Source organism: Cygnus atratus, chromosome 3, assembly GCF_013377495.2.
Source record: "Cygnus atratus isolate AKBS03 ecotype Queensland, Australia chromosome 3, CAtr_DNAZoo_HiC_assembly, whole genome shotgun sequence".
In the NCBI taxonomy this organism is placed as follows: Eukaryota; Metazoa; Chordata; class Aves; order Anseriformes; family Anatidae; genus Cygnus; species Cygnus atratus.
In genome coordinates this window covers 39,301,523-39,326,199 of record NC_066364.1, presented here as the reverse complement: position 1 = coordinate 39,326,199, position 24,677 = coordinate 39,301,523, and the positions used below count along the sequence as shown (strand labels likewise).

The 24,677-nt window shown below is 38.3% G+C and overlaps 1 protein-coding gene across 1 annotated transcript in view; it reads left to right on the top strand.

Annotated features, from left to right (window-relative positions):
* MDN1 (midasin AAA ATPase 1) overlaps positions 1–24,677 on the top strand; it is a 99,072-nt gene that overhangs the window by 32,286 nt on the left and 42,109 nt on the right. The window contains exons 27-55 of the mRNA XM_035559523.2: positions 61–202; positions 339–473; positions 553–691; positions 1,542–1,680; positions 1,774–1,904; positions 3,461–3,605; positions 4,636–4,765; positions 5,324–5,557; positions 6,301–6,498; positions 7,909–8,117; positions 8,646–8,768; positions 9,769–9,966; positions 10,058–10,165; positions 11,410–11,598; positions 12,425–12,514; positions 12,626–12,886; positions 13,034–13,304; positions 13,657–13,816; positions 14,126–14,242; positions 15,332–15,540; positions 16,179–16,324; positions 18,120–18,327; positions 19,371–19,595; positions 20,651–20,764; positions 21,394–21,526; positions 22,445–22,554; positions 23,098–23,231; positions 23,947–24,107; positions 24,425–24,545. Coding sequence (XP_035415416.1) covers positions 61–202; positions 339–473; positions 553–691; positions 1,542–1,680; positions 1,774–1,904; positions 3,461–3,605; positions 4,636–4,765; positions 5,324–5,557; positions 6,301–6,498; positions 7,909–8,117; positions 8,646–8,768; positions 9,769–9,966; positions 10,058–10,165; positions 11,410–11,598; positions 12,425–12,514; positions 12,626–12,886; positions 13,034–13,304; positions 13,657–13,816; positions 14,126–14,242; positions 15,332–15,540; positions 16,179–16,324; positions 18,120–18,327; positions 19,371–19,595; positions 20,651–20,764; positions 21,394–21,526; positions 22,445–22,554; positions 23,098–23,231; positions 23,947–24,107; positions 24,425–24,545 — 4,680 coding nt within the window. The remainder of the gene's footprint in view (positions 1–60; positions 203–338; positions 474–552; positions 692–1,541; positions 1,681–1,773; positions 1,905–3,460; positions 3,606–4,635; positions 4,766–5,323; positions 5,558–6,300; positions 6,499–7,908; positions 8,118–8,645; positions 8,769–9,768; positions 9,967–10,057; positions 10,166–11,409; positions 11,599–12,424; positions 12,515–12,625; positions 12,887–13,033; positions 13,305–13,656; positions 13,817–14,125; positions 14,243–15,331; positions 15,541–16,178; positions 16,325–18,119; positions 18,328–19,370; positions 19,596–20,650; positions 20,765–21,393; positions 21,527–22,444; positions 22,555–23,097; positions 23,232–23,946; positions 24,108–24,424; positions 24,546–24,677) is intronic.

Sequence of the window (24,677 nt, the reverse complement as noted above, 5' to 3'; positions counted from 1 at the left end):
TTGCTTAAAGTGATCAGACAAGTTCCTGAAAAAATGGCTCATGTTTTGTTCTTATGACAGTCTTACCGCAGAGGTTCAACAGTTTTTGCTGGGAAGCATGGGTTCATTACCTTGCGGGATCTGTTCCGTTGGGGTGAAAGGTACAGATTGGCAGAACAGCTGGAAAAGGATTATGACTGGCTTCAGCACTTAGCAAATGATGGTGAGCTATGTTACTTTCTTCAATTTTTTAAAGTGTCTCTGCAGAATTGCTTTCTAGTCCCAATTATTAAGTATATATATATATTGTTGCTGATTAACCTGGTAGTAATTGATTTTTCTCTTCCCCTGTTTTATAGGTTTTATGCTTCTGGCAGGCAGAGTTAGGAAACAAGAGGAGGTGGATGTTATAAAGAGAGTCCTTGAAAAGCATTTCAAGAAAAAAATATATCCTGAGTCTCTCTTCTCAGGGGAAAGTGTCAAAAAGCTACTGGGTGAGTTTCCTAGAAAAAAAAAAGTATCAGAAGTTCTCTAGATGTGACTGAAGCTGACAGATTGCTTTGTGTTGTGCAGCTAAATTCTCCACACAGATGTCAGTGATGGGCAGAGATTTTAACCACATTGTCTGGACTCAAGGGATGAGGAGACTTGCCATTTTGGTGGGAAGAGCCCTGGAGTTTGGTGAACCAGTACTGCTGGTGGGAGACACTGGGTAACCTTGCTTTTTTTGATGTAGTTTTTTGTAGGGCGGCAGCAACAGCAACTCAGACACAAAATGATTGAGTAGGCTTCAGTGCTTCTTTGATCTGGGATATTTAAGCCTCTGTCATGGCAGAATTGCAAGTGCAGTTTTCCACAGTTCTTTTTGTGGGGTGGCAATCACATCTTTCAGCCGAAGTCTTTAACAGGATTGTCTTCATTGTGTATAACTACATAGAAATTATATAGAAAGTAGTAAAATTGAAAGTTCACTGTTTGCGAGCACATTCATGTTGCGTGTTTTAAGGGGTTGAGAGAATATAGGTGTGGCATGGTTTTTTTTCTTTTCCACCACTCCTGTGTGCTCTAAAGGAGGTCATAAAAATAGGTGCTGTCTGCTCATTTGCTCGTTTTAAATTTGGAGAGTAGATTTTTATGGGAGAGAAAGGAAGAAAAACACAGGAAAAGGGAAAAGTAATATCTTATGTAAAATGGGAACTCTAGGTACCCAGCAGTTTATTTCTTCAGATTTAGGCATGATCCAGACAGGTAGCATCTCCAGTTCACTTGAAATATTAGGACTGATTCGCAGGGGCAAGCTGGAATAAATTTGTTTTTGAGCCTGTAGAAATCCATCAGTGCAGATATTGATTTAAATTTTAATTAAATGCATCTTGTGCAAGTCAGCAGCAGTTGTGCCAATAATGGCCTCACCTTCCATGTGTTTATCTCAAGGAAAGGAATAGAAGGAAATTTGCATGCTGAGGGCCTTTACCTCATAGATCTTCAGTGAAAGTATGAATCCTGCCCAAAATGAGCTTTGTTTTTTATTCTTGCCCTTTCAACTAAATGACTTTTTGCAGGTGTGGTAAAACTACCATTTGTCAGATCTTTGCAGCATTAACAAATCAGAAGCTATACTCAGTGAACTGCCATTTGCACATGGAGACTTCAGACTTCCTGGGAGGACTGCGACCAGTCAGACAGAGGTCAAATGACCAGGTTTGTCTCACATCAGTAGTAGTTGGTATTGTGACCATGGAAGCAAAAAGTAACAATTATTAATGATTTTTCATTTTCTTTTCCATTTTGTAGGAGGAATCTGATAGTTCTAGACTGTTTGAGTGGTGTGATGGACCTCTTGTTTTAGCAATGAAACAAGAAGGGTTTTTTCTGCTTGATGAGATTTCTTTAGCTGATGATTCGGTTCTAGAGAGACTTAACAGGTATGTTGATGTGTCTTAAATGTGCTTAGTATTAAGTATCCTCAATGAAGCATCATACAAGCTTGAGCAGGGTAAATCTAGCTTTGTAGGCACACTTGTTTCTTGGCCCAGGTGAACTGCTCTCTTAATAATGTAGTTCTTGCTGAAAGGAGGAATGACACAAGTGACTAGACTTGTTCATCTTCCAACTTCTGTGCCAGTTTGCTTTGTTTTTTATTTTCATCCATCTGTTAGATGTGCTAGTTTTTATCATAGTAATTCTTAGACAATTTTTGTTGTTTGAAATTATCACTAAGGTAAAAGATACCAAGGTAAGACAAGATGAAACTGCCTTGACTTGCTGAAGTCTTGGAAGTCTTAATCTACCTAGAAAAATAAAAGATACTTTGACTGAAAAGCAGATATGTGTAGGTTTGCTTGATGTGTTGGTACTGGTTATGTTTGTTTTGAATGCTTTAGTTAGTGAAAGCCATTGCTTTTCATTTGGCTTTATGGTGCTGCTACAGACTGATCTGCACACTAATTATCGTACTTGTTATATGGACAAAAATAAGATGATGAGAGGCTGTAGTTACTCTATTTAGAGAGGCTATAGTTATTCTATAGCTCATGTCCCTAGATAAAGAAATTAACAACATAAAATACAGTTCAACTAAAACAGTTTGAACAGTATCTAAAAACAGTACACAACATGAGGCAAGCTGGAAAATAAAACTACAAGCAAAATCCCTAGTTTACAATATTAATTTTTCAGCTTGTCAGTGAGTTCTTGAAAATGATGCATCTTCTCAAATACTAGAAGGAGAATCTAGCTTTCTTTCTACTTTTTTTCTAACAAATCTTAAAATACACAGTTGAGTGTCTGTTTGCAGAAGTATCTTTCATTTGTAGTCTTTTTCCGTTATCCTTTATGTTGAGATGATTAGCAGCTGTTTCCTCCACCATATCCAAACTCTGTTACAAGCTTTTTTTCTTTTTCTTTTTTTTCCTTTTTCCATTGTATCGTTGCAGTTATCCTTCCTTCATAACGTTCACTTAACTTTATGTTGTGGTTTAACACCAGTAGGTAACCAAGCACCACACAGTCACACTCTTACTCCACCTCCTCAGCCAAACAAGGAGAAGATATGACGAAAAAAGCTTGTGGGTTGCGATAAGGACAAGGAGATGACTTGCTAGTTACTATCACAGTCAAAACAGATTCAGCATAGGGAGATCTAGATCATTGTGCAGATTTCTTCATCTGCTCCTGTGAATATGCATTTTACCATAGTTTTTGTGAACTGGAGAGCTGTGAGTTATATACATTATTAGATAAGTCTATTTGAGGAATCACTTCAGCTGAACCTTATCAACAAAGTTGGGTAGAGTTTCCTTCTGACTGAAAAAAAAAGTTTGCAATTAGGAAAAACAAACAGATTATATTGTGTTTTTTTAAATACAATTTCTGGGCCAATGGATGTTTAATCTGGCCAATTCTCGTGACTTTCATTCTTAAGTAATTTCAAATGAAGTATGAAAAAAATTAAATTGATTTTTTTTAACCTCCCCTTTAGTGTTCTTGAAGCTGAGAAGACATTGGTACTTGCTGAAAAAGGTGGTCAAGATGATGAGGATAACGAAGTAGAACTGTTGGTTGCAGGAAAGAAATTTCGTATCTTTGCAACCATGAACCCGGGAGGTGACTTTGGGAAAAAAGAGGTGAATGTCAAAGCAATTGGAAGTATAATATGCATCTTCTGGTCATATTAACTGTTTAGTGATAGAGGTGCAATATAAAAATGCATTATCCCAGTTCTGGCATTCAGTGCTTTCTGGTTGGAGTCTGCCTCATTGCTCTAAAGGAGGATTAGGATACATCTGTTCTCCACCACTTCTGTGTACTATTATTTTTACAATAGTGAGTCAATACTGAGCAGAATGCCGAAGAAAACTTAAGGCTTCTAAATACCCTAGGTAGGCTTGGTATCAGAATATTGCAAGTACAAGAAATGTGGCTCATAAAGCAAGCAAATCTAGCTTTAACATGAGTCTCGAGTAGTGTGAAGTTGCATAACAGATTATTCTCTTTAATACTTCTCAGAAAGAGTCAGCTAGAAGTCATCTTTTCATTTTCAGTGAATATGAATTATCCCTGAAGACCTTCCTCAGTAAGTGGGGAAAAAAAATCAGTTTCTGAAGTTCTGCTTTAAGTCATTTAGAAGCCAGGTTTAAAAACAACAACAAAAACACCTTTAAGGGATACTGTGACCTAGGACTAAGAAATGACCTTTATTTTACTTAAAAGAAGATGGGCAGTCTATTAGGGTTATTTCTACAGTACAAAACAGTTCCTTGTAAAACAAATGTTTAAAACGGATTTATTCCTGCATTGCTAATGTATTTTGCTTCACTAATTCAGGCAGAGTAAGAGGAATTACAGAATGGAGTTGTAATTGAAGGTAAATTTCCATATGATAGGTTACTCGTGTAAGCAAAGGGACAAGAGAGATTACATAGCCATTGATTGATGCATCGCAACCTGGAATGAAATGGAGCTTTGGTGCTTGCAAACCAGCTTGTTTTTTTTCCATATTCTTTTGAATTTTCTCATTTATCAGCTGATCCTGCATTGATGCCACTACTAGAAATTTTAAAATTCACACGCTTTCAAAATTTTTATCTAAAAAGTGGCCCTGTCAAGTGGGATGTAGTGTGAAATGAATTGCTATGTAGTTCTTCTTGTTTGCAGCTTTCTCCTGCATTGCGCAATAGATTTACGGAGATATGGTGTCCACAAAGCAATGGCCGTGATGATTTGATACAGATTGTAAAACACAATCTTCATCCAGGATTGTCTCTGACTGGAATAAAGCATCAAGGTAGGTATTTCTTGTGTGTTCAACTTCAAACATTATTAAGAAAAAAAAGTTATTTACTGCTGTTAAACTTTCCTCAGAATTTACATGGATGTGTACCTTTTATTGAAAGTACATTTCTCTCTGGGGACAGTTACAAAATATTATGGACTCTGCGCTTCCTTCATAGCGTATATTCTGTGACTGGCCAGAAGTAAGATCAAGACAGTATTTATCTAATTCACCAGCTAGGTAGCTGAATTATCCCCAGCCCCTCGGTGCCAAATCTTAGTTCCAATGTAAGGTATTGAAAGAACTAGCATTTTGCTTTCTGCCAGCAGGTTCACTGTTAATATTCGCTGGACTCTGTCTTTGTACTTGAATTTTAAAAGGGTCTGTAACATAACACAGGCATAAATTTGCTCTTTGGTTATCATGCCTGTTAGGGAATAGAGTACCTACCCACATTCATGCATTACAGTTGTATGTACACTATAACAATGCTTATTATATGACAACATAGTAGATTTGACTAGTAAAATTCTTTTGATAATTGCATTAATTTTTGACTTTTTTTTTCAGGGGCAGACATAGCAGAGCTTATGATGGACTTTGTTGAATGGCTGACTAATCAAGAGTTTGGTCGCCAGTGTATTCTCAGCGTGCGAGACATCTTATCATGGGTTAATTTTATGAATGTCATGGCAAAAGGTGAAGAGTTGGATTCTGCCAACGAACATAGTCTTCTTTATATTTCTCCAATGATGTCTTTTGTCCATGCTGCGTGTTTGGTGTACATTGATGGAATAGGATCAGGTATGTCTTTCAGTGTTGATTTGATAGCGAAAAAATTGGAGGTTATTTGTATTGATATGTATGAGTGGAATGCAGACAAAATGCTTTTTGGGTAGCATGGGACACTTATGGTAGACATTTTCATTTCGATTTGACAATATCCTGTTATTTTCTGTTTCAGTAGTGAGCTTGTATAATACAGCAAGCTTAAGTAAATTGCAGGTAGTGATAATATTTCAAAGGCAAGCACACAAATAAAGGAAGCATATGTTTTTTTATCAAGTCTTCTGAACTGATATATTGTGATACAGTATTTAACTGCATGACCATGTGTTATTCTCACTCCCCCAGCCCAGAGGCTAGCATGGTCCTACTAGCCAGCATCACGGGCATAGCTCAGAACTCATCCCTGTATGTTTGCCACTGGCCCAGCTGGTAAATAGGAGAGAGAGGAAGAGGAAGGAAAAGTGAAATGCCACAAGAAATGCAGGGAAAGAAGTTTTGGGGAATTATGACGAGATCAGGATGATAGTGATGGCAGAAGAAAGACTTTTTGAAATAAAGTGTCTTTACTGCTGTTGCTCATAGAACAATTTCTCTGTTACAGTGCTTTTGCTTACTGGTGCTTTCAGTACGAGCACCAAATATGTACCTGAAACAGAGTTCTGTGCAAAATGAGTATCTGAAAGAATTCAGTCTCGTTAGTCATTAGATGAATATGCCTAGTTATGGTTCTGAAGAACACTTAACTTTCCTAATTACAGGTACAACATCCTGCTCAGCTGATACGGCTTTATTAGCTCGTGAAAAATGCCTGACATTCTTATGTGAGAAAATGAGTCAGTTCCTTGAGCTGACCGGTTATCAGAAGAATGAACTAAAGATTTATGACAGAACAAAGGAGAAGGAGTTTGTGTGGATGGACGACTTCATGGGAATCGACCCATTTTTTATTCCAAGAGGCAAGAGACTGTGGGAGTGGGTGGACATTAATTCTGTGCTTTTTTTAAAGTCCCTATAGTTCTGTTACTAACTAGATCTAAGTAGGATGCCTAAACTGTTATAGCACAGTTGGTAGTTTCTTCTAAAGTTTAGGAAAATGGCTTTTCTGACTCCAAGTGTGTTAATTGCAGTCAAGAAGATGTCTGTTAATTGCTTTCTTTGACTTCTTAAGATGACTAGTTAGTAGCCTAGTTTTAGTAGACTTGGTTTTTTTGGTGTAACGAAGCATCTTTACTTCTGAGCTGTAGTTTTCTATCACTTTGCATGGTCAGAACATCCACTAACTTCAGCCTAAAGCTACAACTCATTGTGGGCCTTGTGTAAGGCATGGGAAGCAGGGTTCCAAGGTACAATTCTAACCAGAACTCCGATGTCCTGCCTTGCTATATCCTCTCAAAGATTTGCTGTGATTTTTGCAAAGTTACTTAATCTCTGCATTTCAGTTTCTCACGTGTCAAATTAACGCAAGAAGAACTATCCAATACTGTTTTCCACTCATGAAATACAGTGAGGGGACCAGAAAGTGGTAGAGATTCGGCTGTCAACTTTCTAGTTCACCTGTCTAATTTCTGGCAATACTGAGCTATGTAGTGCGTGTTCCTAGTGCTACATTTGTCATTCATCATTGAACGCTTTGATACTATGGATTGTGTTAGTCATTTATAAAATTGTACAAGGTAATGCTGTTTGTAAATTTTTTAGTTTCCTCTGGATCACTAGGGATTAGAAAAGGAAGGTTCTCTTTCATACTAAACAGGTTTAAAGATCTATAAGATAAGTTTGGTGATTAATATCATTTATAACCTGAGCAATGCTGTATTACAGAATCTGGGGAGTGATGTCCCAGTGCATTATACTGGTTGGAATTTGACAGATGAGAAGCTCAGTACTCTCTCATCAGATGTCCTAATAACATGGAAGAAAAGATGTGCCTAGCAGCACACTTTAACTAAAGTACTCTTTCGCAGAACTGGCAGTATATTGAACAGATTAATATGTTGTTTTATAATATGTCTGAATTGTATCCTTCAGTGCCAATTTTTCAAAAGCTGCTTTTGATTTTTAGATTCATGGTGTCTGAAGTGCAAGCACAGAATTTTTCAGTAATAAAATCTTCTGGTGTTTTTTTTTTTTTTTAGAAGTACCACATAAACAAGTGGATATGGGCATGTAGTCCCACAGTCACAGCTGTGGGTCAAATAGAAAATATATGTGCCTCATCTTTGAGAATGATTTACAAGCTTGATCTCCATTGCTTGCTGTAATGAGATCAGCAGTTAACAGACAGAGTGATCGCTTTCAAAAGCACATTGTCAGCAGTATAAATACTCTGGCTTAATTGTTTCTGGTTTTCTTTTCCTTTGTTTTAGGCCCTGTTCATCAGAGGAATGGCGTTACGGATTATGCTCTAAATGCTGGGACTACAGCAGTGAATGCACAGAGACTGTTGAGAGCCCTACAGCTTAACAAACCTATTTTGTTGGAAGGGTCACCAGGTGTGGGCAAGACCAGTCTAGTAGCTGCCCTGGCAAAGGCCTCAGGAAACTGTCTTGTTCGAATCAACCTATCTGAGCAGACGGTAGAATAAAATACTATCTTTGTAACTTAGTGTTTATGGTGGGGGAAGTTTTTTTTTTTTTTTTTTTACCTCAAAAGCACAGTTCTTTCAACTGTGGCACTGAGTCTGAAATGGCAGTGTTTTCTTCTTGGTCAAAGGATTAAAGGGGAAGGGGGAAACGAGAAAGAACATTGAGCTTATACGAGTGAATGCTAACTCCCAAATTTTTGTGTTCCTTGCTCGTGAATGTGTATCTTTGCCTCCTATGTTTTGCTTGGCTTCTGCAAAGTTACTTGAAAGCAGCTTTAAGGTGCTTTTTTTCTATTTGTAGGGTTTTTTGTTGTTCCAGTACAATTTTCTGTTGTTAAACATTGTAACTTTTAGCATCTTGCAATTACTGCTTTTATTTATTAATTATTTATTCCTTTTTTAGTACTTAAGCAACATTTAAAGCAGAGGGATAAAATGTGAGGTAAAGATAACAATGGTTGGTTTTGAACTTGTTTGCAGTTTTGTAATTTTTTCTTTTGCCATTCTTAACTTCCAAAGGATGTGACAGACTTGTTTGGGACAGACTTGCCTGTTGAAGGTGGGAGGGGAGGAGAATTTGCCTGGCGAGATGGACCACTACTAGCAGCATTAAAGGCTGGACACTGGATTGTGTTAGATGAGGTAAATTAAAGTGTTGGGCACAAACAAAATGGAATATTCCAGAAGAGCAAAAGTCTAGATTTTGGCATGTAGGATATATTCTGGCATGTAGGACCCCCAAATACCTGTGAGGGTTGGTGTCTGAAATTAATTTTGCTAGATTTTAATTATTTGTGTCTTGTGCCTGGTTGGAGGTGATCTTTACACTTAAGATGATGAATCTCCCTCTAGGAGTCCCTCTGTCCATAGGCCCTCCACAGAGGAAGTGCAGAAGATCAGCTTTAACTGGACCTCTGACTTTTAGACAGCAGGATGAGGGTTGAATCAGCCTAAATTACTGCAGAAAACCAACGCTTTTGATACTTTTTTTTGGGGAGGGGAGGAGGAAGGGCAGGAAGTAATCAACACAAGTTCTGGGACATGCGCTCTTCCATGACTATAACTTCACTGAAATAGAAGGCCTTTTGCTGGGATTAATACACTGTGGTGGGTACTGATTGATATCAAGAAGAGATTCATTTTGGCGGTGTTAACTATGCTGCCACCGTAGGCTTCACGTGCCTAATGCTTTCTAGTGTAGTGTGCATTTTAATTATTGCCAAGTGTAAGATCTCACATTTTTAAATGTTTGCTTACCTTCTTCTCCTATTGTGAAGAATACCACTTCTAAACAACCATGAAATTTAAATAACCCAGACTGCAGAGGGAGAGAGATTTCGTATGTCACAAATGTATGAACATAAGTTCAGAAGAAACATCTTGAAAATGCAGATTTTACAATGGAGAATTGTTTTGTCATTGTGGTGAAAACACAGAAATAACATACGCAAATAAGAAGGTGTTAGTTGTAATTTAGGTGCTCCAGTGTAGTAACAACCTAGGTGGAGGGTAATAACATGTGGCAGCACTGGAACAGAAAGGAAATTTAATTTTATGTTCAGTGTATCCCAGCCTGTTGTCTAGAGATTATGAGAAAGTGTTTTGTAGAGCATTAATAGTCTATCTTTATTTCTTTCCTCAGCTGAATCTGGCTTCTCAGTCTGTATTAGAGGGGCTAAATGCGTGCTTTGACCACAGAGCAGAGATTTATGTTCCCGAATTGGGAATGAATTTTCATGTACAGCACAAGAAGACTAAGATTTTTGGATGCCAGAATCCATACAGACAAGGAGGTGGAAGAAAGGGTCTACCCAAGTCCTTTCTTAATAGATTTACTCAGGCAAGCTTATTTGTTTGATTCAGACTATACCATGAACTTGTCTTGTAGTTTTCTGGCTATATCAACACACTGCGTGTTCTTGATTCTATAGGTGTATGTTGATCCACTGTCAGCAGCAGATATGGAGTTTATTGGGAATACACTGTTTCCTGCTATTGATAAAAGTATTATTGCTAAAATGGTTGCTTTGAATAACAAGGTAAATATACATTTTAATTTTATGTAGAAGTAAGCAGAATACAATAAGATTAAAAAAATAGTCTAATGTTATATTTCCCAGCACTTCTGTAGAGAAGTGTGTGGGTGAAAGAGGAATGGAAATATATGCAGAAGAAAGTAAAGAACACTACTAAATACCATGTGAATTCTTTTACCACTGCAATCAGATGTGATTACTTGGTTGGTAACTGAAGAGGCGTTTATTTTTCAAGGAAGATATATATTGTTAATATATATACATATATATAAATATATTACATATCTTGTTAAATATATTTTTTAAAACTTTGTTTTATGAAATTTTGGACGTAATTATGGTTTGGTATCTTGATGAAGTAAGTTGAGAAAATAAGTTTTGCATACATAATGGCTATTCTTAAAGCAGAAACAAAATGAGCTCTCTCTTTAATAAGAGATAACATGTATATTTCTGTTTCTGGTCTGAATTTCTAATCTGCTTTTTATTACGGGCTGTTGTTAGAGTAATTAGGATCAAGTGAAAGCAGCATCTGACCTTCTCAGAAGCAGAAGCTTTGAAGGATATGTAGCGTTTTTCTGAAACAGTGAGACTAATAAAGGGAAAATCTTTCCTGATAGGATTTGTCTATGGCAAAGGATTCAGAGATGCTCAGACCTAAAATTGTTCTAATTTAAAAGGTTTTCAACAAGCATTAATTACAATAAATAAACTTATTAGCTTATTTTTGGCTTAGATTTTGTGAAAAGTGCAGGATTTAAAATTCACAGCATGTTTATGCTTATGCTTCTGAAATTGCATTTAATCACAATTAATCTTCATGTCATGAAACAAAAAAATTGTAGTAATGTTAAGAGAAAGTAGCATTCTATGGCCTTACGTAAAATACTTTGTGGCAGCATCTTACTAACCATTCGTTTATGGTACTGGGGTGTGGGGGTGAATTCAGCAATTCAGCTTTGAGTAGCGTGATAGAGAATTAGTACATGGGAAATGGAACTAAATCAAGATTTAGTTTCTGACATCTTCAGGAAAGTGAATACAACTTTCTTTCTCCTGTTGTCTGTCTTTTAAGTGGTGCCAAAGGCAGAAATTCAGTTGAATTTTTATTTATTTTTTAATATTTGGAGACCAGTACATGGATGGTGTAAAATACATGTATATACATATATATAATATAATACATATAATTATAAATTATATATATATATATATTTATGATTTTTTAATTACTATTTTTTTTTCAGATTGACAAAGAAGTAATGGCTGAAAAAAAGTGGGGACAGAAAGGAGGACCTTGGGAGTTCAACTTACGTGATCTTTTCCGCTGGTGCCAGCTTATGCTTGTTGACCAATCGCCAGGTTGTTATGATCCAGGCCAGCATGTATTTTTGGTATATGGAGAAAGAATGAGAACCAGGGAGGACAAAGAAAAGGTAAGATGTGTGTTCACTTTCCTGGCTGTTCAGGTTGTCAAGAAGTATTTCCAGAAACTGAAATGTAAATTTGAAAGTGCCTTGCAATTCATTCTTAGATATTGCCTTGTTCAAAAGAAAAATAGGTTTGTTTTGACTTTTTTGTTTTAATATCCATATCAGTTCCAATTGTCCTTTAAAATATCAATTTAATTATCTATTAGCATAAAAGCAGAAAGCCGATGTACGTAAAGGCAAGTAGAATAACAAAGGACTTAAAACAAGAGCAAAACACTATATCGTTCTGTGATTCAGTGCTAAATAACATTCTTACAGAAATGGAATGGTTTGCCTGCATTTCTGGGGGGGGGGAAAAGAGCAGAGAGGAGAAACAGCCCTTCGCCAACTACTTAGCCCTCTGTTGCCTGTTTTTTAATTCCACACTTCAATGGTATTAAGTTAGACATCAAACTGTGAGACTGAAGACGCTTACCAAATGTGACTGGATATTTTTCTCATGGGTTTACATTCCTTCTCCTGTGGTATTATTGTCTTTTTTCATGTGTTATCAAAGAACTCACGGAGTCATTTCTTCACTACTATTTTGTTAGAGAAACATTACTTACAGTATTTCAAATTGCAGGAAGTGTGGTAAATGAAGGAGTTGCTGTTGATAGCTCATGCTCACTTTATTTTCTGCACTTTGAATGAAATGACACTTGTGACTAAGCTGTGTTAGTTACTATGACACTGCTGTGAAGTCGAGAAGGGAAGGCTTACTTGCGATGCAAGTCTTTAAAACAACGGATAAGTTTATTAGTCTCATCTGCTCTTTCAACTGTTTTAGGTTACATCTGTATTTAAAGATGTTTTTGGCCAAGAGGCTGACATATACACAGGAACAAGAGATTTTCACATCACTCCATATAACATTCAGGTAAGCTGTTGGCAAGACATAAAGGAGTGGTGAGAGAAGGAAGCAATTTGTGCATCTGAGCACACATTTTCCTTTCTTTGTACTCACCTGTGTGGCTCTCATCCCTTCTAGATTGGTTATTCAGTTCTTTCTCGTGGCAACTGTATTCCTCGTCCTGGCAGAAATCTGTCACTTCTGCATCATTCGCTGCAGTCCCTTGAGTCCATAATGAAATGTGTGCACATGAGCTGGATGGTAATCCTGGTGGGCCCTGCAGCTGTTGGCAAAACCAGTCTTGTTGAGCTGCTGGCCCATCTGACTGGCCATCGACTGAAAATCATGGCAATGAACAGTGCGATGGATACAACAGAACTCCTGGGTGGATTTGAACAGGTAAATATCTTCTTGGCAATAAAGCACTGTTTTTCCTTTCTACCTAACAGTGGCCAGTCCACTGTGATCTTAGTGTTTAACCAGCAAGTGAAGCCTTAGGCACCACAGCCTTCTGAATAAACTAACTCTCCAATGGCATGTTTACAGGTTGATATTAATAGGCCATGGCAGCGCCTGTTGGAAAAAGTGGAGAATGTTGTGAGCTCACTAGTAAGGGACAGTCTTCTCCTGACAGAAGTTTGTGCAGATGATGCTGAACTTGTGCTGCGTGCTTGGAGCAGTTTCATCCTGAATTACAAACCCAAATCTCTGGGTGAAGGAGGCAGAAGTGTTACAGCTGAATTAGTGAGCAAACTGGAGGGAATACTTGTACTTACCCAGCGACTGAACAACAAAATAAGTTCTTTCTCAAAGGCAGGTATGTATGATGATGTGACGTAAGACTATATGTTCCTCTGAAGAAAGTGAGAAAGACCTATGAACCTGCAGTGAAAGCTTGAGAAAACTGTTTTTTGTAAGTTCTCTCTAACTGGAGAGAAGGGTTGGAGAAAGGTTTCTCTCCTGTTTATATTTCTGTGCTTGGCAAAACTCTTGTGTCCCTGTGGGTTTTGCCCATGGGTGACTACTTGCAGAGTCAGAGCCTCTGCTATGTTCCCGTAAAAGGTAGGAAGCGTAGGTGTTTATTAGCAAAATACCTTCCATTTTTCTTGAAAGGAACAGGAAACTACGTCAGTAATGCATGTCTTGATGTAAGTTATGCTTTCTTGCAGAGTTTGCTCACTTGGTGGAAGAGTTCCGGCGTTTCAAGCTGCAGCAGGCCCAGGCTGCTGACTGTAAGAGCCATGGCACTTTCGAGTGGGTGGATGGGATGTTGGTTCAGGCCCTGCAGTGTGGAGACTGGCTGTTGATGGACAATGTTAACTTCTGCAAGTAAGAGATTTTCATGAACATTGTTTCACTGCGTAAATTTCTTGACCTCCCTAATTTACTTAGCCTCTTAGTGAATGTGTTTACAACTGAACATTTTTGCATTTCGTAGCTAGCAATACATGGGAGAGAATAACTTTCATTCTCTGAAAGAGTATCTTCCTTCTTAAACTGCTTAGCAGTTGATAGTTTTCCTGTTACCTTAATAATTGTTTGGCTTTTTGGTTAAGACTAGTGCCATTTTGATTTTGGATCAGGAGGGGATTGAACTGTTACCTCTTTATAATGATATAATTTTTCTTTTGAATGTAGCCCCTCTGTGCTGGACCGCTTAAATGCTCTACTTGAACCAGGAGGCGTTCTTACCATGAGTGAGAGAGGTGTGATAGATGGCACAGTTCCTACAATAACTCCTCATCCAAACTTCAGGTGCTTTGCTTTTCTCCTTTTTTAATTCTTTTTTTCCAAACGAATAGTAGGTATAGGAAAAAATGTCATCTGTGAGCCAGTCTTTCGGTATTTTGAATGCTACTCTTATTTCAGTGTACTGCACTGGCACTGTCTGCCTGGTGAGGAAGAATGTGAACAGGGTGATAAACATATGATACAGATCTTAAGAGGCTTGGCTTTTTATTGCTGTTCCACCGCAGACTATTACATTGGAAAATTTGTAGCAGTATAACTCCGTCTTGATTTTTCTAGGAATGACATCCTCATTTCTATTTGAGGATTTCAGCACTTCCCTATCTTAATGTAAATGGAGTTTAGGATGTAAATGTTAAAGATGGTGAGCTATTCATATGTGTTGGTAATAAAAACTGGGGTGTCAACATAATACTTCTTTTTCCTGTTTTTCTGAATTCATGTTTCCTGCAGTGACAGAATTTAAAAAACAAAATATAAACAAACACAGCCAGCTTGTCTGTCTTGATTCTCTCAGAATTGAAGTAATCTCTGTGGGAGATGGGAAGATGGGAGGAGAACATACAGAGTATTCTGTATAATTTCTACCTTTTTGAAGTTTATGGAAGGAATATAGGCACTGATATGCACTGGTTCATCTGAATTGGAAACGACTTTCACACACTTGTTTTTGCTGTGTTTTATCTCAGAAATCTTTTCCTTTCTTGTTTGTAAGAGTTTGCTGATAGTATTAAGCATGTGGGCGATACCTTGGTTTTTAAATAGAACAGATTTATCTGAAGCAATTGCTAAGAATTGAAAGCCTTCTCGATAGCTCAGGCACAGTTTAACTTCTATTTTTTTAAGCTGGCAAATGATAAAGTAGACATAGCTCAGATGTAGCTAAGGAAAAAATAATGCACTATCTCTGTGGCTAATTTCAAAATCTAATTATACATACACATCTCTCATTTAAATTCAGGGGGTGTGCCTCTAACTTCTAGATATCAGCATTGCCATTTTTATAGAAATGAGTTTACTTTATGGACAAGGAGATTTGGTGGTTCCAGAGTAATAGTTTAAAGTCCTAACTTATATCTTATGAATATTCGATAGGCTTTTCCTTTCCATGGATCCTGTTCATGGGGAAATATCCAGAGCAATGCGGAATCGTGGGATTGAAATCTACATTCCTGGGGAAAATGATGGAAATGTATTGGACAATCTGGATTTAAAGTTACTGCTGCATGGCTTGGGGTTAGTGGGAGATAGCATCTGTGAAGCACTCCTGGCTGTGCATTCAGAAGCCAAGACAGCAATACCAGGTAAGAAAAATCTGTTCAGTATTTTTACCAACACCAGCTTGGGCTCCCTACACATATTTGTATTAATTCTTTAATGTTAAAGCTTGGTTATTATATTGTGTAACATCCAGATATATGTAAAGGCATAAAAGTATAATCAGTTTCTTTTGATGGTCGTGGGGTGGTGGTAGGTTTATTTTCGGTTTGTTTTTTTTGTTTGTTTGCTTTTTTGCATTCTCAGGAAGTAGGCCCAAGTCATTTTAAAAAAGGAGGGGGGGGGGAGACAGGGAGGAACTGATGTACTTTGTCAGGAGGCATCAGACACTGGCATGATATATGTATTGTCTGTTGCTGTAAGGAAGGCAATATATTCTAAGCGAAAAGCAGCAATACAGAGGGTTTGCACAAGGCCTGCTCAAGCTGTTCATTTCAGCAAGATGACAATTTCATCACCTCAGCTGCTTGATGTTTTATTTTGAGCTGGTCACCTGTAATTTTACAGTCTTGTCAGATTTTTCTTAACCTTGCAAAGAACCCATTCAAATCTGAGGACCTGGTAGGACCTTCAGGGACTACAAGAGTAGTGATTGTCCTCAGAGGGTTAAAGGGGTGCCAATTACGTAATATTCATATTACCCTAAATGCTGTGTGTCTTTCAGGTTCTGTGTCATCTCTGTCACCTTTGCTTCAAGCTGCTGTGTTAATTGTGCAGCAGATACAAAGAGGCTTTGGATTAGCAAAGTCATTTTACAGAGCTTGTTGGGAAGTTTATGGCCGCTCACAACAGTTGCAGATGAATCAAAAGGTAAAAGTCCCGTATTTGAAAATTCTTCTTACATCATCTAGATAAGCAAAAAATATCATGAAGCATCACATTTCATAGAGCTAGAGTTTGAGTTCCTGTTTCCAAAGAGCCCGAGCAAGGGGTTGGTGAAGATGGTGCTCTTGGAGAGGTGAAACAAGCCACTTTAAACACTTTCTCAAGGTGTCTGTCAGGTGATGAAGAAGATGGATTAAAGGGCGTTGGGGTATTTTCTGTACATCCTAGACTGAACCTTTTTAGACTGAACCTTTTTTGTCTCCGGTGTAAGCACTACAGTTCTGCATGTATCTTACTCCAGCAGATCAGTTGCAGCTCCAGAAGTAGTTTACTGGTGTTGAATAGTAAAGAGCAGTGAATTTCAGCTGTTGCTTGTCCTTTCATGACATACTTGATGACAGTAAGCTGAGTCGTGTGGTTGACAAGCAGGAGGGGAAGGGATGTCATCCAAAGGGACCTGGACAGGCTTAAGAGGTGGGCCCGTGAGAACTTAATGAGGTTCAACAAGGCCAAGTGCAAGGTCCTGCACCTGGGTCAGGGCAATTCCAAGCACATCCAGGCTGGGCGATGAGTGCATAGAGAGCAGCCCTGTGGAATAGGACTTAGAGGTAGGTGTTGGTGGGTGAGAAATTGAATATTAGCCAGCAATGCGTGCCTGCAGTCCCAGAAGGCCAATTGCGTCCTGGGTTGCATCAAAAGCGGCGTGGCCAGCAGGGTGAGGGAGGTGATTCTCCCCCTCTGCTGCGCTCTGTGAGACCCCACCTGGAGCACTGTGTTCAGCTCTGGGGCCCCCAGCACAAGAGAGATCATGGTCCTGTTGGAGTGAGTCCAGAGGAGGGCCATGAAGATAACCAGAGGGATGGATCACTTCTCCTGTGAAGACAGGCTGAACGAGTTGCAGTCCTTTAGCCTGGAAAGGAGAAGGCACCGGGGAGATCTTATAACAACGGTCCAACATCTAAAGGGGGCCTACAGGAAAGCTGTGGAGGGATTCCTTGTCAGGGAGTGGAGTGACTGGGTGAGGGGTGATGGGTTTAAGCTAAAAGAGGGTAGGCTTAGATTAGAATTTGTAAAGAACTTCTTCCTTTGAGGGTGGAGAGGCACTGGAACAGGTTGCCCAGAAAAGTTGTGGATGCCCCATCAAAATAAGGCTTTGAGCAACCTGGTTTAGTGGAAGGTGTCCCTGCCCGTGTCAGGGGGAGTGGAGCTAGGTGATCCCTTCCAACTCAAACCTTTCTACGATTCTATTTTCTCAGCCTGGTGGTATGCTACTAGAAGAAGAGGTGAGGTGAGAGTTGCATGAAAACTGTCTATCTGGAATTTGTTTATTGAGATATTCCCCAGGGGATAAATACGGTTTATTGACCACTTTGTAGACAGTGGCTTGCTCTTGCAACATAAGGGAGCCAGAGTATATCCCAATTGAATTCTGAGGCTTGCCCTTTTTAACAGCTTCAGTTGAGAGTTTGGGATATTGATACTGATTAAACTGTAGCCTGAAACAATGTGCACACTGTCATCTGGAGACAGCAATATTCACTTTGTATTTTAAATGTACGGTATGTTACTCCAGTTATGGTTGAAATTTTATGGTACTTCATCGTGTAGGTTATGTAGTGTTTGTAGATTGTTTGGTTTATAATGATTTGTTAGTAAATATGTGTAATTAGAGCTGCCTGAGATGTTGTACTTGAATGCATGTTTGAATATGATTTTAAACTGCTTTTTGTTTTTTTTTTTGTTTTGTTTTGTTTTTTTGTTGTTGTTGTCGTTGTTGTAGCTTGTGTTAGAATTGGTTACGAAGCATGTTTCATCTCTGGCTTCCCATGAAATCCGAGGTGACTCCCTGCTAGCAATGGGACTGTGGCCAGACTCCCTACCTACGGGTCTGTTCACAGCTGAAGACTCGCTTCTTTCAACCGTCCGGAGTGATGGACAGGTCCTAATGTATTGTCTGAATAGACTAAACCTTAAAAACTACAGGTGGGAAAGTCTTTTTTTTTTTTAATCTAATAAATTTATAAGAAACAAGATGTATGTGAGTAGTACTGCTGACATGTCATTGTTCCCTGCAAAACTTTGTCTTGAGCAAATTGTACGAGTAGAGACTGTTAGTTGTACTCTGGTACCGAAGCTCCTGTTACCTTTACACACAACCACTGCAAACAGATTTAATTATTTACTGTTTTATTCTTCAGTCCAAAATACATAACTCTGTTCCATCTTCAGTAAGTACATGCGACCCATTCTCAGTTGAGTTAGGAGTAGGCATTTAGCAGGAAATGTGAAGTTGATTTACAAGCTGATAAAAGCCTCCCAAATCTCGTTTCCTTTTGAGATTGAGAAAAAAAGTATTTAGTTGTAAATACATAAATGATCCTTTGTACTTCTTGCTTTCATCTAAACAATTATTTATTAAGTATTTTAGGTCCAGTGGCTTCAAGTGAAAGAACAATATTCCTCGTTCAAGCAGAGCTGTCTGCAAGAGCTCTTATGTACAGGGGCCATTTGCAAGAACTCATTAAATGAGTTCTTGTACATTGTAACAGTTATTTTCACAACACTCTTGCAAAATCTGCCTGCTTGCTTTGCTTTGTGACACACTGGGGGCAGGTACTATGGTTTGCTTCTAGTGACAGAACAAGTTGTGGAAGTTACTATTGATGTAGAAATAGTAGAACTGTAGCAACATGCTGTTTTTTTTATCAGTGACATTCCTCTCCATATCTTTTTGTCATGTACCTTCACATATCCTTCTAGTGCACAGATTGGATTATAATTTCTTAGTGAAATGCTGTGCGTATTCACTTCTGGCACTGGATGAATTTTTGGCAAATAATGAGTTCCTAGTAGTAGACACCTTCAGATGATCTGCAGTTAGACACTGGCTTTGGAGCTCAAGAAGGGAAAAGAGCAATTATTGCATTGTTATCTTCCTGCATAAAGACAGTTGCTTGGCAAGTAGTTTGACTTGCAAAGTGGAAGCGGTAGTTTGAGCCATTAATTGCTGATCTTCAATTCTTTTTGTGTTTCAGGACGCTACCACTGACTCTGCAAGATCTTCAGAAAATTATGCAGTCCACTAATCCTGAGAATCTCAGATTCAGTGCTGTTGAGATAGATGCAGACTGGAGGGATAAAATGGAAGTCCTCCAGGCTTCAGTGAAATTTTTCATAGAAAAGGCAACCAATCAAGATTGGACATTGAGAGTTAAATGGCTTAACTACTTAGCCAAAAATCTGCCACAGGGGCTAGGTATGTAATTATTTAACTTTCTTTTTTGCCTCCAGGCTGATTTATTATATATTCATAAATGATTCATTGTATATTCATAAATCATAAGTCTTAAATGAGAACATCCAGACCTTTCAAATGATCTAGTATGGAAGTTCTCAGCATATTAAATCAAGGGTTTGAGACTCCAGGGAGAGACAGAAACAGGTTGTGCATGTTAGGGACAGGAGGAGATTCTGGCTTAAACATTGCCTTTTGTTAGTGGAGCATGTATATAACTTGTACTACTTCTAAATTGCAGTTAATTTTTGGATGCCTCATGGTTTATATAAGAAAATAGGACATTCTCTTCACTTTTTTTTGGTAGTGATAGTAAAAACAGTAAAATGCCTTCTGTTTATTCGGTGTTAAAATGCAAATGGTTAGAAAGTCAGGAAACTGCAAAACTGAGGTTTCCTGAAGCTGTGTTGCCTGAATATTCAGGATAGCAGCTGAGGTGAGGTCTTCATTGCTTATTATTAGTCGTATTAAACTTGTGGAGAAGTTAGGCATTAGAACAAGTAATTCACACAGACAACTGTCTTATGTTCCATGAAATTTCAGACTGTGTTGTCCCCACATGATTGAGAGAGAGCTGTCTTTCCAGACAGGTGTGTCTATATAATAATAAATAAAAATATATATATATATATATATATATATATGTAGAAAGTTACTTTAATGATAAGTATGCTCTTACGTGTTTTTAATTTAAAAAAAAATCAATCAATCAAAAATAGATACACTGAGAGGAAGATTTGAAGGTAAAATCTTACTGTTTTCCGCAAACCATATTTTTAATAACATTATCACCAGTTTAACTAGAACTCTTTACTGGATTTATATGTTTGGCTGTGATATTTCGACTGCTTTCAAGGACTCTTGGAGCTAATTGAAAACATTAGCTCAACTGGCATGTGTCCAGAGTTCATGCACAGATGAGGTTCAGGCTGCTTGTGCAGGCTCAGTTGAAGTTAATTTTATTTATTTGAACTAAATGCTCTCTTACATGTATGCACTCTGTTCTTCATCTGCAGATCTAGTGCGGATTCAGTTGGAAGCAGGTTCTGTAGCCCTTGGTAGTTTCTATGCCAGTTCCCTCTCATCTGGAATCAGTAACATGATCAAGTTGCTACAGCCAAGTATGACAGGTACTTCTGAAAAAAAATGATGATAAAAGACATCAGTGCTTCCTTTCTTTGTTTTCTGAACACACTGCATCCCTACATAAGAAATGTGTGTAATAAAACAGGCTCAATTCTAACTGCACATTGCTATTGTTGGGGAAAAATAATCCAAGAACAAAGGTATTTTTGCTGTCAAGAACTGCAAATAATGTCATTTAAATGTATTAATCCAATGCAAATTAGATGAGAGTGCTACGACAAGGAATCCTGACTGTGTATCTTGTGACTTCGGTGTACTCCTACAGTTCCGATTTAGGAAGTGATGCTCCTAAGAGTGTTGCATGTATCTATGGCCTTTCTGACTGAATAGTTGAGGCCTTCTGTTTTTTTCCTAATACTTACCATGCTGACCTATCTCAAACCTGAGATACTTACACTGTACTTATACCTGTACTGAGGCTTATAATTTTCCTTCTGTGATTTACAAGGAACTGAGGCCCATGGTTTCCTTTCCAAGCTTGTTAGGTTTGTGAAATCTCTTAGGATTCCATCTTTTTCTTTCTAAAGTTCTTGTAGAGACAGGGGATTGAGGAAAGTCTTTCACCCAATAATGTTGTCAATACTGTCATGTCTTGTCTTGTCTGCCTTTCCAGATGAGCATGTGATGCCTCTGGACCCAAGATGGAATATGCAGTTTTTGGATATTATTAGAAATTCAATGAACTTTGATACAGAAACAGAACACACAGATCAGCTTCTAATCCTTTTGAAGTCTGTAGCAAACCGGTGGGTTACAAAAAAAAAACTTGTAAAGACTGCCCAATGACTGTAATCAATATTTTGTAAACTGTTGTGGTATCTGCCAAGTATGTTTTTAGGTTTCAACAGATGTTATCTGAAATACCTGGCAGAGGTTTTGTATCGATATTTAAATTCTTTGCTCCTGCTTTCTGTAGCTGTGGACTAAAAACAATCATTTGATACAAGGGAGCAGAATTCCCAATATTCCTTGTAGGTTGGAGTATCACAGAATCATAAAAGGGCTTGGGCTGGAAGGGACCTTAAAGATGGTCTAGTTCCACTCCCCCGCCATGGGCAGGGATGCCAGCCACTAGATCAGGTTGTCCAGGGCCTCATCCAACCTGGCCTTGAACACCTCCAGGGTTGGGGCATCCACAGCTTCTCAGGGCAACCTGTGAGTGCCTCTGAATGAAGAATTTCCTCCTAACATTTAATCGAAATCTCCTATTTAAAAACATCCTCCTTTGTCCTATCACTGCCTGTGTAAAAAGTTGCTCTCCATTTCTAGGACAAACCAGAATTATGGAGTAAAGCATAAAAATGTGGGAACAGCAGTTTGAAATGTCTGATATTTTGGACAAAATTCCCTAGTAAGAAGAAAAAGCACTGGCACACAAACTTTAGATTTGCAGTATAAGGAAACAGCTGCTCACATATCCTACAAGTGTTAGTGTTGCATCTGCTTAATATCTCACTGTTTTTTCCTTTGCTGAAGTAATGAGTCTGCTTTTTGTGAAGTGTGCTTCTGCTGAAACCATATTCAGGCAATTAGTTGTGCAGCACTTGATAGTTGTTTCATAATATAGTGTGATATCTAATGTCACATTGTAGTTCGTCACTCTAATAAGGCAAAGGTTTTAAGTTAACAATGCTGGATTTCTAATAACTTTATTTTTAATTCAGGGCAGTATTATTTCTTGACCGAGAAAAAAGGAGCTACACTGAGAAGACTTTGATTACTAGCAAGAAGCCAAGAACTAGTGCCTTAAGAATGTCTCTAGATTTCCGTAAAGGTGGATTGATTTCTTTTTTTGCTTTTTCTTTTGGTTCTATAGCCAATTTGAAATACAGTTAATCTTCACTGTTATGAAATGGGCACTTTAAATACGGTGTATACTGAATATGTGAAGGAAGATTGTGTGAATGTAAAGCTGTTAGATGAGGACTAAAATGATACATAACACATTATTCTTAAATTAGATACACCTTATGCTGCAGCATTTCTGTCCAGCCTCTACTACGAGATGAGTGCATGTCTTTCTCTTAATTATCTAAATTTTATGAAGATGGCAGAGAGAAATTGGGTTTGTGTTCTGTCTTTGGCTAATCTGAATAGCAAAGTTCTTTTTACTATATTAAATGCATAGAGGCAATAGAGAATTGTGCAAATAGCGAAGGAATACTTTGTTACTTTGAATCTTAGATCTTTTTCATTTTCTGTTTTTGTTTTTAACACACAGAGTATCTAGTGATTTTTAAAATCAACCATTAAGTTGACATTTTATGTGGATGGGTTATTCAGTCTCTCCCTTCTTTCCCTCTTCCCCAAACTTCAGATCCAGGAAGTTACAACTCCCTTCCTCATGCGATTGTGGTCAACCTTGCTGTTTTCTTTGAACTTTGGGATGCGTTTGCACTTCACTGGGTGACATCTACTCAGGTGGCCTTAAGTGATGATGACATGCATGATGTGAGTAGACTTTTCATACTACATTATTAGAAGTAGTGTGAAATTAGTCTGCAGAACACTTTCTCGTTTTCAGGGACCATGAAATAAACTACAGTGCTTCTGTTGGTATTCAGAATATGCCTGAAATGAGGAAAATAATTATGGGGTACTCTGTTTATTTCAGTGGCTGTATTTCTGCTGTGTCTTCTCACTGCTTCTGTGTGGAATGTAGGTTTTCAGCCTGCAGATACTTTGTGTAGAAGCTATCCTTCCTGGAACGTAGATGTCCATTGCTGAACTTTATCATCTGGCCTTCTGTGCTTGCTTACGATGGTATGACTTGTGCCATAGAAGCGCCTGTTTCTCTCCACTGATGATAAAGGGAGTATCCACACCCAGGTCAGATACAGCTGTCTTAACCTGGACAGCAGACATGCAGGTCACAGGGGTGGTTCACTTCTACTCCCTTTTCACACCATGAGGATAATTTTTCTAAAATCTAACAGCAGCATTGTAAACTTGGTCCAGGGATTGCTTCACTTGTGTAGTTCCTGCCAGCAGAATCATGCAGCTTTTTTAGAGAACATAGAGTTGAGCTGTAGTTGTGTATAAAGCATTGCATGATTCTGAAAACCTAACAGAAATGGCAGTGATTTTTAATTTTCTCTTGCTTGAGGTATGAAGTACTCTGTAACATGCAGGGCTCAGCACATTACTAACCTTTTTGTCTCGTTAGATTTTGTATTGCTTGCTGTGGCGTGACCGGTTCTGGGCAGTCTCTGACACTGTGACAGTGGATTCACCAGGGCTGTCACTTCTGTCTTTGCACTGGCACTGGGTTATGAAACATCTAATTGACAGAATTCCTCAGATGCTTATCGGATCAGACCAGCACAAGTGAGTGGCTTTGATCTCTGGTTGTGTTAAATGATAGTGTAATTTACCCTCCCTATTTTTTTTTTTAAGTATTATAGCTAATTAGTGTTGTTTACTGTTGGTGTCCAAATTGTGTTCTGCTGGTAGTGAAAGTGCAATGTATTAAATAGCTGTTCAGTATTAAAATTCAGATTTCTAAGTGTTGGGATTCTCCTTGGCCATATGATCACCTAGAATTTTACTCGTTTTCTGTACTTGTAGTGGAAGGATAAGAGACTTTTCAGATGCATACTTTTTTTTTACTCAAACTTCACTGAGTTTTTTGTTTTTCCTCCAAGGGTTTCCAAGGAAATCCAGTCTGTTTCACAGCAGATTCAAAACTGCTTGGCTAATCCTGCTGGTATTTCTGCCAATATGAAGCTATTACAAAAGTCACTAGGAAGACCTCTTCCTTTTAAGGTATTGATACTCTGCTTGCAAAAGATATGAATTTCCAGTGATGTCCAAATGCCTTTCAAATGATCCTTAGTCCTCAAGAGAGGAAAGCACTTCCTCTCCAGGCCAGCAAAAAGGCATTCCTTTTGGACTTGC